General features: G+C 58.5%; 2 protein-coding genes and 1 pseudogene across 4 annotated transcripts in view; 1 reads left to right on the top strand and 2 right to left on the bottom strand.

The window, feature by feature from the left end:
* Positions 1-18,617, bottom strand: part of LOC144992165 (uncharacterized) — a 32,462-nt gene extending 13,845 nt beyond the window's left edge. The window contains exons 1-2 of one of the 2 annotated variants that reach the window (XM_078947222.1): positions 17,735-18,617; positions 17,545-17,646 (exon numbers count right to left, since the gene is read on the bottom strand). In XM_078947222.1, the coding sequence (XP_078803348.1) occupies positions 17,545-17,646; positions 17,735-17,866 (234 nt within the window). In that variant the 5' untranslated portion in view covers positions 17,867-18,617. Of the gene's footprint in view, positions 1-14,183; positions 14,314-17,544; positions 17,647-17,734 lie in introns of those variants that run through there. The other variant, XM_078947223.1, reaches the window with a different exon arrangement.
* Positions 1-18,782, bottom strand: part of LOC144992163 (putative helicase mov-10-B.1) — a 203,024-nt gene that overhangs the window by 173,277 nt on the left and 10,965 nt on the right. The gene's annotated exons all lie outside the window — the stretch shown is intronic.
* Positions 12,448-13,936, top strand: LOC144992166 (serine/threonine-protein kinase pim-3 pseudogene; annotated as a pseudogene). Its single transcript, XR_013656026.1, has one exon. The product of XR_013656026.1 is annotated as a serine/threonine-protein kinase pim-3 pseudogene (transcript).

An 18,782-nucleotide genomic window follows, 5' to 3' on the forward strand; every position in this document is an offset into this window, starting at 1 on the left:
CGACCCGGAGGACGGGGACAAGACCGCGCATTACTACACGGTGCGGAACTGCCTCGCCTCGATCCGTGGCAGCGTCCACCTGAGAGACGCGGCGGAATACGGAACCTGGCTGTCAGAGGTGGACCAGTGTGCGGCGGCACTCGGCCGGTTGCGAAGCGCAGCTCACGTCTGCTCTCACCTGCCCGACCTGAAACGATTTGTGCTCGAGCAGAAAAATGACGATGGCCTGCTGCACCTCGCCAGCAAGTGGCTCAGGCGGGGCGAACACGCAACCGTCGGGATCGAGATGTTCGGGCCCTTTTTCGTCGATGTGGCTTTCGCGCCGGTTTTTCACAAGATCTTGAGATCTGACTGGCTCGTTATGCGCAAACGGAACTGTGGCACCTGCAACGAACTGAAACCGGGCTGGGCTCAGGAGTTCTACGACGCTCGCGAGGTCCCGCGCTCGCCAGACAGTGAGATGAGGTTCGTGGGCCACCCGACTTGTCCTTGTTGCAAGCCGGGGGAGGCGAAGGACCTTGGCGTCGTGGCTCGGGCCATTGTGAGGGAGATGAGGCTCTGCGGATACACCCCTTGGTCCGCTGTGCAGGCGGTGCGGCGCTGCGAAAGCTCCATGCTGGAGCTGTCGTGCTCCGAGTGCCGTCGGGTGATTTTTACCCATTGCGCATTTCTCATGGAGTGCGCTGCGGTCGAGGCTTCTCGGGAACGCGACTGGCTGGTCCGCAACGAGGCCGTGATTCAACTGTGCTGGGTCGTTCATTCCCTCCTTCCGCTCGAGAAGCAAGCCGCGTTCCCTGCGACGGACCTTTCGGGCGCCTGCTGCGTATCGGAAAACTTTGCAGAATCAGAAGATGGGGGTGGAGGAGAAGGAGAAATCCCCAGACGAGGAGAAGAAGGAGGGAACGGGGAAGGAAAAGAGGATTTGCCGGCTTGCGAGACGCGCCAGCACGGAGGGGCTGCTGCGATGTACGCTTGGGCTTTTTCGGTGGCCGCGCACTGCGTCGCGTTTCAAACCTACGAGCGAAACGGCTCGCTGGATTTGGAAAAGATCGTGGTGCTGTACGCAAACGATCATCTCCCCATGCTCCTCGACGATCAGGACGCCCGGGGACAAGGCATCCTGACGACGAGCGTGTCGCCGGACCCCAGACTGTTTGAGACGGCAGCGCTGAACACTGGCTTCGTCTCTCCTGGGCTCGACCCGAGGGATCGCCTCGAGGAGCGGGACATGCGGGTCCCCCCCGCCGGAGAAGTGCTGTACGAGCTCCCTGCACCGAGGACATTCCGTCGCTCGGGTTCCGGGACCCCGGTCGCCCTGGCGGAGATCCCCAGTCACACCGAGGCCCGGGCTCAGGATCCCGAAGCGATAGCGGCCGCCATAGCGCTTCACTTTCCCAAAGTGTCGCCGTGCGCTCTCGACCGTCTGAGCCTAAAAGTGCCTCGACCCAGCTCGCTCAGGGCTGACGCCAGCTTGTTCTGGCCTGTGTTTGTCAACCCCACAAGGTCCTGCCACAAGCTGTTCAAGGCCCTGGCTCTGCCCGCGTCTCCGAGTCCCGCTTACGCGCTAGAAACGTTGGCGCGAGGATGGCGACGGGTGAAGGACCTCGTGCGACCAGACTCGCCTCTGCCCACCGCCTCCGGAGGGTGGGTCGCTGTGGAGCGCGAGCATTACGAACGTTATTTCGAGGGCCCCCTGGACCTCTTGACGCGCGCAGGGTTGACGAGTGAGAGCGAAAAGGAGGCGATGCAAGAGGCTTTGGCGAGAGGCGTTTTGCCGTGCTTCGCGGCCGAAGGGGAAAGCTTACCCGACGCGCTTGTGAATTCCACCCTGGCGCTATCGTTCGCGGCCAGCGGGTTGAGACTCTCTGCGCCTCGTCACCTTGGAGGAGTAGAGCGGGGTCGGCGAGGAGTAGAGGCGGACGGCCGGTCCGCGGTGAGAGTCACCGTGGCGGGTCTGTTGTACTTTGCGGCGTGGTACGTGCTGGTGTACGGTAACGCTCTGCACTCTCGTCCCAGCGCTCTCGAGGTTCTGGCTCGCAACCCGGGAGGAACGGACGCAGACAGGCACTTGCGTGCGGCCATGGAACTGAAGATCGACCGACGCGCCACGACAGGAGACTGGGGAGAGGACGACGTCGGCCCAGACCCGTCTTGCCGCTACTCTGTCCACGGGTACAACGACCGCAGCATCGTGAGAGCCATGCTGATCGTGTTTGAGGGATTGCTCGATGCTCGAACCGTGCTGCGCGCGGCACAGCTGTACGTGCCCGAGCTCACGGCTCAGCTGCCTTTCTTCATGGCCCTAAACGTCGTTCCCTGTACGGTGAAGAGCGCGATCGAGGCACGCGACTCGTGGTTCGCTGCCCGCCTAGGCAACGCGGAGTCGTCTCCGAACGACCCGCCTTACGCCTACCTGGGCGACATTGCCCACGGGATTCGCAGCAGTATGAGAGGCGCCTTAGATCGCGGCGACGAGCGGCCCGTCGCGGCTCCTCCAGCGAGCCTCGACGCTCGAGCCTCAGACCCCTGGCACGGCTGCCTCCTGTCTCTGAGCGAGAGCGACGACGACTGGGGTTCTATCCTCAGTTGCGCGACGCGCGACCTGGAGAGCATGTCTGTTCAGAGCGACCCAGATTGCTGGGAAAACGAGGTGGAACCAGGGAACCAGTACGTCGATTCGACCGCTCGCCATCCAGGCACTGCAGACGGGACGGAACGAGTAGCGACCTGCTCTGAGAGCGCCCCTCGAGACCCCCCGGTCGCCTCCGGAGATCAAGACGTTCCGAGCGCGGCACTCGCGCAGCGTGACTGCCCTCGGTCGACGCTGGAAACGCTGCTGGTGGTGGACTCTCCAGATAGTCTCGGCTTTGCGCACCAAAAGGTTTTTCCCAGCGAAACCGCGGACGCGAACGAATGGCCGGGCTTTGTTGGGGTGAGCTCGGTTCCGAGTCTGAGAAAGCCTTGCCTGACGAACGTGTGGAATACGACTTTCGCCAAGACGCGCAGGGACGCCGTGCCGAGCTCAGAACCTGCCGTATGCAGCTCGGCGTCGCGCCCGTGCAAAACCCTGGCGGAAGCGCTCTGGCTGATGTTCGTCGGCGCGTACGGACGCCGAGAGTCGGACTCGGCTGCCCTGACGGTGGAAGCCCTCGCGGTTGTTGTACACTTGGCCTCGAAAATCATCGATAGAAATTCTACCTCAGGCCTAGGGCCCTGCAAAGACATAAAGGCCCTGTGCGGCGACTTGTACGCAGCGCCGGAACAGTTTCTGCCCGTCGTCTCCATAGCGGCAGGTTTGTTCGGGCGCAACGTCACGGTCTGCTCGCAGGGGACCTTCTTTCACATTTGCAACAGCCATCACGGGAACTCGTGGGTGCAGGGCTTTCTGGAATGCGACGGATCATCGTGGCAGCTGAGGGGCCTGCCGCCGCACACGACTCCAATCGAACTTCTGTTCGAGAGTGGACCGAATCACAGAGCGGGCTCGCTCCGCGCCTACGCGAGGCTACACGACCTCGATGTGATCGAGGTTCCTTCGGACGGTTACTGCGGATTCCACAGCGTAGCCCAGCTCCTGTTCAATGACACGGCCAGAGGGGAAACCCGCGCGTCCCTGGTGACGAGGACGGCCGAGTTTGTGTTTCTCAACGCGGAAAGGGCAGACGTCAGAGAGACGTACCTGACAGTCAACGGACCCAAAAACGTCTCTGAGCTGAAGCGACTCTTGTCTGAGGAGAAGAGGTGGCTCAGTGTACAGGAGGTAAAATACATGCTAGAAGCTCACGGCAAACGCTTGGGACTCCTCACGGAGACGTCGTACCCGATCTACGATAGGGCTTGCGCTCACATCGTGTGGACCCGAAACCATTACGAGCCCTTGAAACCCAAAGTGTTACGATGCTGAGCTATGCTGTTTTCTGTCAGATGTTTTTTTTTTATTTTTCCTTGTTGTTTCGATGAGGTGATGGAAATAAAAATCAAAGACATACCAAATTCTGTGGTGCACGACTGAATTCTTTATTTTGTGAAAAAGGAATACACTGGAAATACTGTACATGAACACAAGTACATGAACACAACCGCAATGCAGTCAGAGGGTGAGTTTCTTTGCTTCATGCGAGATAAAGTAAACTGCAAAAATGGTACATGGCGACTGCTCTCGGTAGAAGCGACACGGGTCACTACACAGTCAGAAGGAACATTCGGTACACTGCCCCGTTGCCGAGTGAGAGACGGTGCGTGCGCTACAAATTGAAGCAAATTGAAGTGGATGAAACCTAATAGTACATGCTGCTTTGAGTGTCCTCTTCCCGCTGAGGGAGCCCTAGAGAGCTTTCCCCCGCCCCGTCACCGTGCGTGTGCTCAGACCCTCTCGAGGTCCACCCGTCTCCAGCCACTCCTTCCCCGTCGAGTTCTTCGTTCTGATTGGCAAAGGCGGCGGCGAGCGCTCTGGTGACCAGGTCGTACCTCTCCAACGGGTTGAGCTGAGCGAGGGTCACGGGCCCGGCGACAGCGGGCTCGACCACAATCACCCGATTCCACTTGATGACTTGATTTTGTATCCGTACGACAAACGGGCCGTAGGGTTGCACCTCGAAGCCTTGTTCCGTGGGCAGAGAAAGCATTTCGTATCGTCCGTCTCTACCCAGCACGTCCTCCAGCGGGCTTCGCGGTCCCGTGGCTCTTTCGGAAAAGCCGCACAGCCCGTACACTTGGTGGATGAGCTCCTCGTCCTCGGGCAAAGTCCACTCTCTGAAGTAGTTTCTCATATCCCCGGCCTGGAGCCACGACACGCAGCTGCGCTCCTTACTGCGGCCGCCCTTTGAGCACATCGGAGAGCCGTAGGCTGAGTGCGGGCACGCTCCGAAAACGGCGATGTACGCCCGCTTCAGCTTGTCAGCTGCCGCGTCGGGCACGTATTGTCGCAGGTTTAGCTGGGAGAGGGTTTCCCACACGGCGGCCAGACCTTCCAAAGCACCCCATGCGGGCCCGTTCCCGTCCCAGACGTACAGCGTGTCGACAAGGCACGCCAGCAGGTCGACCCTAAATCCCGTCTTGACCCTCCAAATGCGAGCCGGCTGTATGCGCTTCATGGTGAAGCCGAGAACCCTCAGGGAAAGGATCTGAACTCTGAGGAGGCACTGTAGCACGTGGTAGGCCAGCAGTACCTTGTCGTCGTAGAACCACGACACGAGCGACCCCTTGGAGCACCCGAGGTTCACAGACCCGGGGCTCTCGCCCACAAACACCCCGAGCGCCATTTCCTCCGTGTCTTTGGTCACGCAGTGTAGGGCGAAGGTGCGTGCAGCAAAGGAGTGGACTTGCAGGCGCGTGTGCATGTCCAGCAGATTCACCAGAGACTCGTAGGCCATGTGAATCCTGTGTATGATCAAGCCCTGGACGTCCTGGACGGTGCACACGGCACCCAGGTAGTTGGTCTTTTTCCCGAGCACTCGAAGGAGATGTGGCGTGTCCTCCTTGCACAAGCTCGGCAAACTGTCCACGAGAATCTCCGTGAGCCTGAAACCCCGGTCCGGCGGAGCAGAGAGGTCCACGGTGAAGTACCACTGCTCCGAGAGCTCGCAGTTGAGCACGGTGCGCTCCACCGCCGGCACGTAGGCAAACTCTGTGGGCCATGAGAGCTTCGTGCACCGGGCGTGCCCCCGTCTCGTCATATCCCCGTCCCTGTGCGAGTACTCTCTGCCCATCCTCCACAGAAACCTTTGGCAAGTGATTGATCCGTGTACCAGGTCCAATACAGCTGGCCCCCGCTGCATTTGCTTGTCCTTTGCGCCCGGGCCCCACGCATCCCATCGCTCCGGCTTGTTGAGTCCGTGGCACGGCCTGCTGACGCAGTCCTCCTCTGAGTGACGTTTCACGGTGAGGTTGCTGATCAAATCGGTTATGTCCCTCGAAACCAGGTAAGTGACGGGGTGAAAGCGGGCGCAGTCTGACAGTTGCCTCTCCCGCCGCGAGAGCCCTCTGGACCTCCATCTCATGCAATTAGCCTTCTGCACCCGCTCGCGTTTGGCCGAGCTGAGACTGTCCTCCTCGCCGCGACTGTCCTCCATTCGGATGGGGCCCTGAAGCGACTGCCTATCTGCGCTTCCCGAGGGGTTGAGTCCTCCCGAAGCGACGAGCGCCTCTTCTCCGTCGCACCGGGTCGTCTCTGGCAAGGGGTCCTCCGATTTTAGGCGAAGAAGGGTTAGAGTCGTGTCCGCACTCGTGCTCTGCTCGGGGTAAAAGGACTCTTGTAAGACTCTGTACACCATGTCGCTGCTCTGGAAATTGTCGATGTCAGTTCTGGCGAAGAAGAGATTCGTAGTGTTGTCTGTCACAATGCAGTCCAGGGAGCCTGCCGTGTGGAGGGAGCCTGCCGTGTGGAGGGAGCCGGTCGAGCGAAGGGAGCTCGCCTCGTCCTCGTCGCAAAGTCCGAAGTCCTGCAGCTCGGCGAGGGCGTCCCGCTTTTCGACCTTGGCACTGGGCGAACTGTGGCAGCCTCTGTCACAGTCTGTCAATCTCTCCCATTTCGCAGAGAGGAGGCCCTCGTTCACGGGGTTCACGTCCGCGTCTAGGTAGGTCACGGTCCGCGGCTTGCTCGAAGGTTCGCTCGACGACCCGCGAGAGAGAGCCAGTTCCCTTGTCAGATCGCTGCTCATCTTCATAATGTGCTCCAGGCCGCAGCATTCTTCCAGCGTCCGCTGGCTCGCGGACTGGGATGCCTCTGGAAAAAGCGGCTGACAGGGATCCATCGTCATGCTTTTTGTGACGTGCGGATTGCTCAGCGTGTTACTCTTGCGCTTCCTCCTGCCGGTCTTGGTTCGGGCTGGACTGGTGGCACGGGCGCGTCCCGAAGCCTGGCAAGACAGAATTTCCGCCAGGGTCTTACAGCGCTCCAGTGTCCTCCTCGCTGGCCCCAGCGAGGACAACTCGTCCTCCTTCAGGACCTCTATCATGCAGGCGAGCCCGGGCGCCGCTGCGGCCCCGTCGCACCGCGTCAACCAGTCGAACCGCTCTCTCAAAGAGCTGCGATCCCTGGACCCGGGCCCCAGCCACGTGGCCCGCGGCCAGCGCCCCGTCTCTTCGGACCGCGGCGGTCTCCCGAGGCAATCCAGCACCGTGGACCAGAGGTGAGCGTCCGCCATGCCCGTCCTGCAAAACTCAGAGATGGCGGCCTCCGTTGTCGAGCCATCGTCCGGGAGCGCTCCGGCGCGCAGCACGCTCAGCGCCAAGTTGGAGCACGCGGCACGAAAACTGTCTTCGTCGTCGGTCAGCGCAGAGGCCCTGTAAAGCCCGGGCATGGAAACTAAGGGGAGCAGCGACATTGTCTCCCCTGTGTGTCGGTGGATGACGAAGGCGCATGAGAGCTTGGAGGTGCGGCTGTGAGAGTCGTCATCCTTTGCGTTCTGGTACAGAACTCTGCAAGGATGGCGATCGGTGGAGCGGAGGTCTCTCAGGGAGTCCAACACGCAGACCAGCGCTCTGCGGACCACGACGTCGCGGACCTGCTTTCCTCGGGTCTCCCTCAGCCAGCTGTGGAGCGGCAGCCACCCGGCCCCCGACGTTGTCACCACGTGCATGACAGTCGACGGCGCTCCTCCCGCTTGCTCCAGCGCGATGCAATCGAGCTGCGGGTAGTGCTGCCCGACCCCCGGCGAAAAGACCTGTCCTTCGTCTTTCAGCCTGACCATCCGCCTCGCTCTGCATTGGTTCTCGTAAGCCCTCGCGGCTTCGTGCAAGGTTTGCTCCAGGTGTTTGTTGGAAACCAACACACTCAGGACGACGGAGACGTCCCCGTGGAGCGAGGTGCGCACCTCGCGCACCCTCACCAGCGGCTTACTCTGTGTCCTTTGGCTCGTCATTTCGGGTCCGGGCGCGGCCCTCAGCTCGTGAAACAGGCAATGGTTCCTCACAAAGCCGTAGAGGGGTTCGGGCATCCTCAGCTCGAAGCGGTCGGTCGACGGGGTCCACGACCAGCTCTCCAGCTCCGAGCCCAGGTTGAAGTAGTAGGGAATCGAAACGCCTAGCCTGGTGCTCTGCTTGTCCTGATATCTCCACCAGAGCTTGAGGATGCTGGCATGAAGGTGAAGCTCCTCTTCTGGGTCGTGAGGCGAGCGCCGGGATGCGTCGGGACCTAGCGCTAGAAGTAGGTGCCTGGCGACGTCCCTCAACTCGCCGGGGGATCTGTAAAACGTGTAGCGCCTCCTTTTGGCCAGGCTGACGAAGAGCATTACGAAGTACGGAGTGTGGAGGGTGGCCAAGTGTTCCAACCGCCGCAGGTTCAGCCCCACTTCTTGCGGTGCGCGGTTATCGCAGCGATCTTCCACCTCCAGCACGTGGCGACACAACGATGGTTCGAAACGTATTTTCACCCCTCTGCACAGCTGACAATATTTGCACTGGCCTGAGACGAAAAACGAACTTAGTCCGATCGAGCCCCTTAGGTCTTGCGGGTGGTAGAAGTAATCTCTGCGCTCTGCTGCGAGGCGGTCCCGCTCCCCCGGTGGAATCTCCCACGTAGCCCGATTGCAGAGGTAACAGATGGCCTCTTCGACGCAGTCGAAGCAGTCTCGGTCGACGTGGAGTTCCAGAGCACCTGCGTGCAGTGCTGCGGCTGCCACCAGCCACTTGGAGACGCCGTCCTTTGGATCCATGGGCTCAGCTGCGCAACTGACAAAAAAAACATAACACAGAGGAATGGTTGGGCAGGGGTGAGAGACAGAGGAAAGGACTCAGATGATGATGATGATGATGATAATGATTATGATTTGTCACAGACGCGGTTAGTTTTTTTTTTTCACTGCGTTTTTATAACTTTGCCTCGTCCTTTTCACTGGATCGCTTCGCGCTTCGAAGAAAAGTCTGAAAAGTCTGTTAATATCCCTCACGTGACGCCCGCCATGTAAGCATCACGAGCGCCCCCCTGTCATCTTGACTCGGCGTCACAGTTTGTAAATGTTCAGCGAGGTGTCGCCGTCCAACACTGTGTGCGTTACCATCAGTCTGTACTCTCTGTCTCTCGCGTGGTAGTACAGGGTGTGTTGCACGGCTATGGCGAGGCAGCAAGCCCCGTCCGTCTTCCCGAGAGCCCAGGTCCTGAACTGGTCCCGAAAGCCTTGCGGCTCACACACACGGCGAGACCTGGAGCCGCTGCTGAAAGGCGTGGGCTTCAGGGTGCCCAGGGATGCCGGCAGCTCGTACCAGAAAGCGGGAGATCCTGCCCGCGGGGAGCCCATCCTGCTCGAGGCCTCTGGGAGCTCACCGATGGCCGCCGCGGCGAGCCCGACATCTCCCTCGAAGTACGTGTGCGCGAAGCAGGAGGCTTCACCCTCGGGTGGCTCGGGCAGAGTCCCCGAAAAACCATCCACGTCTACGATGATGTAGCGCACGCCGAGACTCTCGTTTTTGTAGTCTACGCTGCGGACGGCCGCGGGCAGCACGGTGACGTACCCGAAGAGCCAGGCCAGCACATCGGACTCGATCTTCACAGGGTCGGGCACGTGGTTGGACCAGACCACCGCCTGCATTCCCCTGATCTTCGGAACCGCCTTCATGCAAGCGCTCATCACGTCGAAGGAGTTCCAGCGGAGGTCTATCACGCAGGCTTGCTCCGTTCTCATGCCGATCAGGTGGTGCTTGCAGGCGACGGCTTTCTCGCATGACTCCGGAGACACCAGGTCGAGCGCCAGGGCTTCTCCGAAAAGCCTGTTTCCGTATTCGGGCGTGGGTGCCGTGATGGCGCGCCCTATCACGTACAGGGCGCTGAAGTTGTCGCGGCCCGGGAAGAGCTCCAGGGTTATCTCCTTGGGCAGCGCACTCTCGAAGCAATGCGGCTCTTCCTCCACCGAAGCCGGTCCCCGTCTCTGGACACGAAAATTAAACTGGTCCACCACACAGAGGGGTCTCTCTGCGGTGCATCCGAAGTGGGATGGGCGTGATTTGTACACGTACAGTCCCGGAGGCAGGGTCCTGGAACGGTCTACCTGGTAGACCAACACAGAGTCGCAGCATTTGGGGTATCTCGCGCTCCGGTTGCACATCAGCCACCTGTACGCCGCTGCCACCGGCTCCATTTCGTACGCCCACAGGACTTCTGACTGGGCTCTGGCGATTTCGCGGGAGGAGCCCTGCCCGCCCGGTTTGGTGGCGCCCCGTCGGCGGCGTTCGGGGTTCGGAACATCTGCACCGTCCCCCCCTCTGTAGCGCTGTTCCGCGGACGCGCTAAGCCGTTGCGCGCAAGTGCAGGGCCCTTCTTTCGTGCCATGTCGCAGCAACGCGTCCACTGCATGCCTAAAGTTGAACCTGTGGTGGGAGCAGTTGGTCGTGCCCTCTCCGAGAGACCTCAGGCTCACGCCTTCAGTTCCGGGGGCGTACAGCACGCCGCCGATCACCGGCACGGGGTCTAGCGCCAAGGCCCTGTACAGGGAGCAGCACAGCTCCCGCTTCGCTTCCATCGTGGACTGAGCTTCCTCGGACGGCGGAGGGGGCCACGGGTGTTACGTCAACGATGTCGCGAGGAGGGGGGGAGGCTCCTCAAGAGGGCCCTCACGACGCCTTTGCAGGGAGGGTACCCGTCGAACTGTTGATGGAGTGTAAAAGAAAGCGTCAGAAGGCCTCGGTGGAGGCCGCTCTCAAGTCTACGAATCTATACAGGAGAGTTTCCACGATCAGCTACGTCGGCGGAGCGTCCAAGGTCGGCAGAGCGAGGGTCGACAAGCGGTCGGGGTGCGCAAAGTGCCTGTCGTGTCTGGTGACCTTGGTCAAAGGCAGCAAGCAAAGGAGCAGAGCCGGCGTCAAGCTCCGATGTCCTTGCGACGCCAGGGTGTGCGAGACCTGTTTCGTGAATGACCCACACTGGTACCTGACGGAGCCTCACTTCAGCAGCTGCCCGTCCCTCCGCGGGTTCATCTGTTCCGCGTGCGCCTGTTTTGCAGGACTCGTCGAGAAACCATGTTGCCTCTGGATGTGCCCGGGCTGTTCGGACGGGGTCCGAGAGAAGGGCGTCTCCTGCTCGCTGTGCTCAAAACCCGTGCCTCGCGGGAAGCCATCCGCGCGTCGCTCCCTCTGGTGCGAAGCGGCGGATCCGGGTCGACGGGCTGCGGAGCCTCCCTCGGACGCCCCATGTTTGGACGAGGGCAAAGTCTCAGACGGCAGGGAGCTGATCAAGGCTCGCGTCTTGGAGCGTGCGGCAGAGAGAAGACACCTGTCGTCTGCCGACCTCGCCGTCCTCTTCCCGGAGTGCGAGCCTCGGCCGGGCAGATGCTCGTGCGAGGCAAACGGCGACCCCAATCCCATGTGCCCACGCTGCACCCCCGTGCTGGCCGTGTTGGAGCTGCTGGCCAGGAACCCGAAACCGCTCATGGCATCTTTCGCGGAGCGCGCGGTGCCGGGACGAGCCCTGGCCCGTAACACGTACGACAGGGCCCTGCTCACGGAGATGCTGAATGACAGAGGGCTCCCTAGGTGCGCTAATCGCAACTCCTGCAAAGGAATGCTGGTCAACGTGCGGACGGGCCCCTTGACGACTCTGATGTCGCCAGAGGCTTACAAGCAATATGTTCTGGAACGAGATAAGGTGCAGCGCTCAGGCGACGGCGAGCCGAACATCGTGCCGCAGCCTTCCTGCTGCGTCCTGTGCCTGCTGTTTAATCAGTCCGCCGCGGTCGCGCAGATGTGCGGTTCGCAGGGCCTCCGGCTCGAAACCCCCCGCACGGACCCCGTGTACTACTTCAACGTGAAGTTCGCACCAGACGTGGGCCTGCCTGAGGTATCGGTGAGAGACTACCAAGGGTTCCTTGTCAACTTTCAAGGTTCCGTGGGAAGCTACAAGCCCGCGTTCTACTACAACTGGAGACACATGCTGGAAATGTTACACAGAGACGCCTCTGGAGCAGTGACCCTCATTCACCCCGGACAAAGGCAGCTTTAGACTCTTCGAGGTACGATAAGCTGTGCTCGAAAAGGGCGACTGTTTTGTAAAAGAAAAAAAAAAAAGAGAAAAGCCAACCGTTGATCAATTAGGATTTAAAGTATGAACTCACTTACGTGGTCCTGAGCTCTAAGCTGTGCGATCCAGGTTCAGCAACACGAAGCCTTGTGAGATTCTGCAAAGTGGAAAAAGAGGGGAGTATGCAAAGGAAAGATTGCCCTCCTCTGTGTTGCTCTTTGCAGCGTGACAACTGGCTTTGCACGGGCCCTTGGTAGAAATCTGCCACGCTACACTGAGTCTTAATCTCTGTGGTTGGACCTCACTGTCCTCTTTGCCCCTCCCTCTTTCCCTGCAGCGGGTGTGGGGGGGCTTACAATCAGCCTCCTCCTCCTTCAGAATGAAGGCCCCACCTTCTGTGTCCTCCTTCTCCCTCTCTGTCTGACTCTGCCTCGCTGAAGTCTGACGGGAGTGCGGCGGACCGGAAACGGAAACTAGACCAGAAGATTTGGATCACAGGCCCTTTAAAACTTGTTCCGTGCAAACCAAGACAGGTCATAGTAACCTTACGCGAGTTTAACAAAGACTGGAGGGAAGTTGCTCCGTGAAGAGCGCGACAGTTCGAGAGAGAGAAAAGAAAAATCAATCCTTCTGCCATGGAAAAGTACTGGAAGACCAGCTTTTGCCTGGGCAAGGGGGGCTTCGGCAAAGTGTTTCTGGGAAAGAGGCGAAGCGACGGGATTTCCGTGGCCCTGAAGATTATCCCGCTCTCGCGTACGAGATGCTGCGAGGTTGATGGGACCAGTAAGCCATTCGAAGCTGTCGCCTTGGAAATGGTCTCCAAAGACCCTCCGTTTCCTGGGATCATCCGCATGCTGGACTTTTACAAGACCCCGTATAATTGGGTGATAGTCACGGAGAAGCCAGAGAACACGCAAGATCTGTACGAATACATCACGATCAGTAAGCGTCTGCGCGAGGACACGGCCAGAGAATTTTTAGGTCAGGTCATCCAGGCCTTGCTCCACTGTCACAGCCGCGGTGTTGTGCACATGGACGTAAAAGACGAAAACCTGCTGGTGGACCTGACGACGCTCGAGCTGAAACTCATCGACTTTGGCTCCGCCGAATTTCTTGAACCCGACAAAGTGTACGACATGTTCCACGGGACTGCGGCATATGGGCCCCCCGAACGGCTCACACAAGGATGCTACAAAGCTCTTCCATCTGAGGTTTGGTCGTTGGGGATTCTTTTGTACGACATGGTGCACGGGGACATACCATTTGGAAACGACAGGGAGCTCCTACTGGGCGAGCTTAGATTCGAAAAAGACCTCTCTGAGGACTGCGTGGCCCTGATAAAATGGTGTTTGAGCAGGACGCCCGAAGAGAGACCGATGCTGAAAGACATACTGGCCCACCCTTGGATGCTGAAGCGAGGCTCGGAGGCGCACGAAGGCGACGCCACGGCTGGAGCCCCGAAGCCCACGCGAGGGGATCTCCAGCAATCGGAGCCCAGCTCTGCTCTGGCGGCCCGAGCCCACGATGTCGACACGCCGACCCGTCGAGGGTCCGTCTCGTCCGTGGGAAACGAAAAGCAGCTTCGTCCGGCGATGGCGACGCTCTGCTCCGAGGGCTTCGAATCAATCTGGAGGAGATTGCCGTCCTTCGACCGACTTCCCAGTCGTCAGGGGAGTATCGCCGCAGAGACAGGACTTACCGAGGCTCGTTGCCACTCAGAGGTCTCGCAGAGCGGAGCTCATCGTCCGGGTCAGGGAGAGCTCCCAAAAACGGAGTAGGATGTAGGATGTTGAACAAAATGGCTAACTGCTCATGTTGTATAGATGCCAGTTCCATGATAACTCAATAGAGCTTGTTCCCTGATGCCTACTGTACAGTTTTTTTTGCCTTGTTCGAATAAAAGTCAAACTGGAACCTCAACATTGCATATTCACTTTCTTTTTTGCTCATGGGTTTTGTCCCAACATGACTATTTGAAGAGACATTTTTCTAATTATTGGATACATCACACAACAATCTCGGTTTTTAAAGATTGAAAAAAAAAAAATACATTGGTGTGTACATTTTTAATCGTATAATGGTCAGCATATACACGTTAGATAAAGTGATTACCACACACAAAGGTTTCATGATTTTGGTCAGCATATACACAGGTTAAATGAAGTGATTACCATATACACACACAAAGGTTTCATGATTTTGGTCAGCATATACACAGGTTAAATGAAGTGATTACCATATACAAGGAATGACAGCCAGAGCTGTCTGCTGTGACGATACTTTGATGACCCAGTCCTCCCGCTCGCCGTAGCACCAACAGAGTGGGGTGGAAATGAAACGGTCCAAAGAACCTTCATGCAGCTCTACTCAAAAAGAAAAACAAAAACAAAACAAGAGTGTGTTGGAAAAGTCAGCAGAAGTCGATGGTATTTACTTACCAAATACCAAAAGAAACAAAATTAGTTGTAGCGTTAGATACAAGGGGGCTTACAAAGAGGCTCCGACCCAAGTTTAGGGACACTGACCTGAGTTCTGAGACTCAGACCATCAGAGGAAGCTTTGGACCCTATTCTCTCACAAAAAGAGTCTCAGTGAAAATCTGCTAAAAATGTATACTAAAAAAAAAAAAATAGTTCCACACGCTCTCTTGTAGGTCCGTTCGACCCCAACACTAACTAAAACTAAACAGTAGCTCCGCGCACTGTCTCGCGGGGTCCGTGAGACCCAACGCCGACTGGAACCAAACAGTGGGTCCGCGCGCTGTCTCGCGGGGTCCGTGAGACCCCGTACAGAGTTCGAACGAAACACAGGCTCCGAGCGCTGTCTCCCGGGGTCCGTGAGACCCCCTACAGAATTGGAAGGAAACACAGGCTCCGCGCGCTGTCTCGCACGGTCCGTGAGACCCCGAACAGAATTGGAACCAAACTGTGGCTCCGAGCGCTGTCTCGCGGGGTCCATGAGACCCCGTACAGAGTTGGAACGAAACACAGGCTCCGCGCGCTGTCTCGCGGGGTCCGTGATACCCCGTACAGAGTTGGAATGAAACACAGGCTCCGAGCGCTCTCTCCTGGGGTCCGTGAGACCCCGTACAGAATTGGAACGAAACACAGGCTCCGCGCGCTGTTTGCACGGTCCGTTAGACCCCGAACAGAAGTGGAACGAAACACAGGCTCCGCGCGCTGTCTCGCGGGGTCCGTGAGACCCCGTACAGAATTGGAGCGAAACACAGGCACCTCGCGCTGTCTCGCGCGGTCCCAGCGACCCCATCTCGATTTGGAACCAAACAGTTGCACCTCGCGCTGTCTCGCGTGGTCCGTGAGACCCCGTACAGAATTGGAACCAAACAGTGGCACCTCGCGCTGTCTCGCGGGGTCCGTGAGACCCCGTACAGATATGGAACGAAACACAGGCTCCGCGCGCTGTCTCGCGGGGTCCGTGAGACCCCGTACAGAGTTGGAACGAAACACAGGCTCCGCGCGCTGTCTCGCGGGGTCCGTGAGACCCCGTACAGAGTTGGAACGAAACACAGGCTCCGCGCGCTGTCTCGCGGGGTCCGTGAGACCCCGTACAGAGTTGGAACGAAACACAGGCTCCGCGCGCTGTCTCGCGGGGTCCGTGAGACCCCGTACAGAGTTGGAACGAAACACAGGCTCCGAGCGCTGTCTCCCGGGGTCCGTGAGACCCCGTACAGAGTTGGAACGAAACACAGGCTCCGCGCGCTGTCTCCCGGGGTCCGTGAGACCCCCTACAGACTTGGAAGGAAACACAGGCTCCGCGCGCTGTCTCGCACGGTCCGTGAGACCCCGAACAGAATTGGAACCAAACTGTGGCTCCGAGCGCTGTCTCGCGGGGTCCGTGAGACCCCGTACAGAGTTGGAACGAAACACAGGCTCCGCGCGCTGTCTCGCGGGGTCCGTGATACCCCGTACAGAGTTGGAACGAAACACAGGCTCCGAGCGCTCTCTCCTGGGGTCCGTGAGACCCCGTACAGAATTGGAACGAAACACAGGCTCCGCGCGCTGTCTCGCGGGGTCCGTGAGACCCCGTACAGAATTGGAGCGAAACACAGGCACCTCGCGCTGTCTCGCACGGTCCCAGCGACCCCATCTCGATTTGGAACCAAACAGTTGCACCTCGCGCTGTCTCGCGTGGTCCGTGAGACCCCGTACAGAATTGGAACCAAACAGTGGCACCTCGCGCTGTCTCGCGGGGTCCGTGAGACCCCGTACAGATATGGAACGAAACACAGGCTCCGCGCGCTGTCTCGTGGGGTCCGTGAGACCCCGTACAGAGTTGGAACGAAACACAGGCTCCGCGCGCTGTCTCGCACGGTTCCGTGAGACCCCGAACATAAGTGGAACGAAACACAGGCTCTGCGCGCTGTCTAGCGGGGTCCGTGAGACCCCGTACAGAATTGGAACGAAACACAGGCTCCGCGCGCTGCCTGGCGGGGTCCGTGAGACCCCAACACTAACTAAAACGAAACAGTGGCTCCGCGCGCTGCCTGGCGGGGTCCGTGAGACCCCAACACTAACTAAAACGAAACAGTGGCTCCGCGCGCTGCCTGGCGGGGTCCGTGAGACCCCAAACACTAACTAAAACGAAACAGTTGCTCCGCGCGCTGTCTCGCGGGGTCCGTGAGACCCCGAACCGAAATGGAACCAGACAGTGGCTCCGCGCGCTGTCTCGTGGGGTCCGTGAGACCCCGTACAGAGTTGGAACGAAACACAGGCTCCGCGCGCTGTCTCGTGGGGTCCGTGAGACCCCGTACAGAGTTGGAACGAAACACAGGCTCCGCGCGCTGTCTCGCGGGGTCCGTGAGACCCCGTACAGAGTTGGAACGAAACACAGGCTCCGCGCGCTGTCTCCCGGGGTCCGTGAGACCCCGTACAGAGTTGGAACGAAACACAGGCTCCGCGCGCTGTCTCCCGGGGTCCGTGAGACCCCGTACAGAGTTGGAACGAAACACAGGCTCCGCGCGCTGTCTCGCACGGTCCGTGAGACCCCGAACAGAATTGGAACCAAACTGTGGCTCCGAGCGCTGTCTTGCGGGGTCCGTGAGACCCCGTACAGAGTTGGAACGAAACATAGGCTCCGCGCGCTGTCTCGCACGGTTCCGTGAGACCCCGAACATAAGTGGAACGAAACACAGGCTCTGCGCGCTGTCTAGCGGGGTCCGTGAGACCCCGTACAGAATTGGAACGAAACACAGGCTCCGCGCGCTGCCTGGCGGGGTCCGTGAGACCCCAACACTAACTAAAACGAAACAGTGGCTCCGCGCGCTGCCTGGCGGGGTCCGTGAGACCCCAACACTAACTAAAACGAAACAGTGGCTCCGCGCGCTGCCTGGCGGGGTCCGTGAGACCCCAAACACTAACTAAAACGAAACAGTTGCTCCGCGCGCTGTCTCGCGGGGTCCGTGAGACCCCGAACCGAAATGGAACCAGACAGTGGCTCCGCGCGCTTTCTCGCGGGGTCCCAGCGACCCCGTACCGATTTGGAACCAAACAGTGGCACCTCGCGCTGTCTCGCGGGGTCCGTGAGACCCCGTACAGAGTTGGAACCATCAGTTTCTCTTTGAAAGCTCAAACAAGAACCTGTTTCTGTAGATCCATGACATGTGGGTTACAGTGGGCCACAGGCTGGTTTTCCTTCTCCCTTTGCTGCGGATCAGCAGCACCAGTGTTGCTGGCTTGTGACTGTGGGGCAAGTAAGATTAACTGAATATCAAAAAAAATAAGTTGTTTCAAAGAAGTTGGATTTGACGAACATCCCACGTTGACCAACCTCAGAGTTCTTCATTGTTTTGGTCCTGGCCTCGTAGTTTAGCATGTCAAACGGGTCGAGCCACTCACCGTTGACTGTCTGTCCGGAATTGGACAGAACCAGACTGCAGGACAGCAAAAACAACCAGAGCATCTTCTCTGGAGACCAAATTGGTTTGAACTAGCTAGCTAGTACCGGAAGAAGAAAACTATGGAAGCCGAAATTGCTTCCGGTTATTTTTTAAAAAAAAAAAAGCAGCAGAAAACCATTTAGGTTTGTTCATTTGTTTCTCTTGACCTTTCTTGATCACATAAAAAAAAGAAACGTAAACACAAACAGTACACTTCGAAAAGCCTCAAGGGTGATGTAGACAAGTGAATGCTAAAGAAAAAAAAAATACTTGGGGTCAATCGCACCCCATGAGCCAGCGGGTGGAAGGGAACCAGAAAAGCGAGACCCCCGGTGGTGGGCCATGAGAGAAGAGTGAATGCTAAAGAAAAAAAAAAATACTTGGGGTCAATCGCACCCCATGAGCCAGCGGGTGGAAGGGAACCGGAAAAGCGAGACCCCCGGTGGTGGGCCATGAGAGAAGAGTGAATGCTAAAGAAAAAAAAAATACTTGGGGTCAATCGCACCCCATGAGCCAGCGGGTGGAAGGGAACCGGAAAAGCGAGACCCCCGGTGGTGGGCCATGAGAGAAGAGTGAATGCTAAAGAAAAAAAAATACTTGGGGTCAATCGCACCCCATGAGCCAGCGGGTGAAAGGGAACCGGAAAAACGAGACCCCCGGTGGTGGGCCATGAGAGAAGAGTGAATGCTAAAGAAAAAAAAAAAACTTGGGGTCAATCGCACCCCATGAGCCAGCGCCAATCCCCTCAGTGGCCACACACAAAAAAAAAAAAAAAAAAAACTTGGGGTCAATCGAACCCCACGAACCAGCGGGAGGAAGGTGGTTGCTAAAAAAGTGGCGCCCCTGGTGGCTGAGGGCAATAAAAGAGAATGGGGTATTAGTGACCCCTAGAGGCAGGGTATAGAAATGAACGGTGGAAAACAAGACCCCTGGTGGTCT

The sequence above is a fragment of the Oryzias latipes genome, chromosome 5 (genome assembly GCF_053564925.1).
Source record: "Oryzias latipes strain Hd-rR chromosome 5, Olatipes_Hd-rR_3.1".
NCBI classification, from domain to species: domain Eukaryota; kingdom Metazoa; phylum Chordata; class Actinopteri; order Beloniformes; family Adrianichthyidae; genus Oryzias; species Oryzias latipes.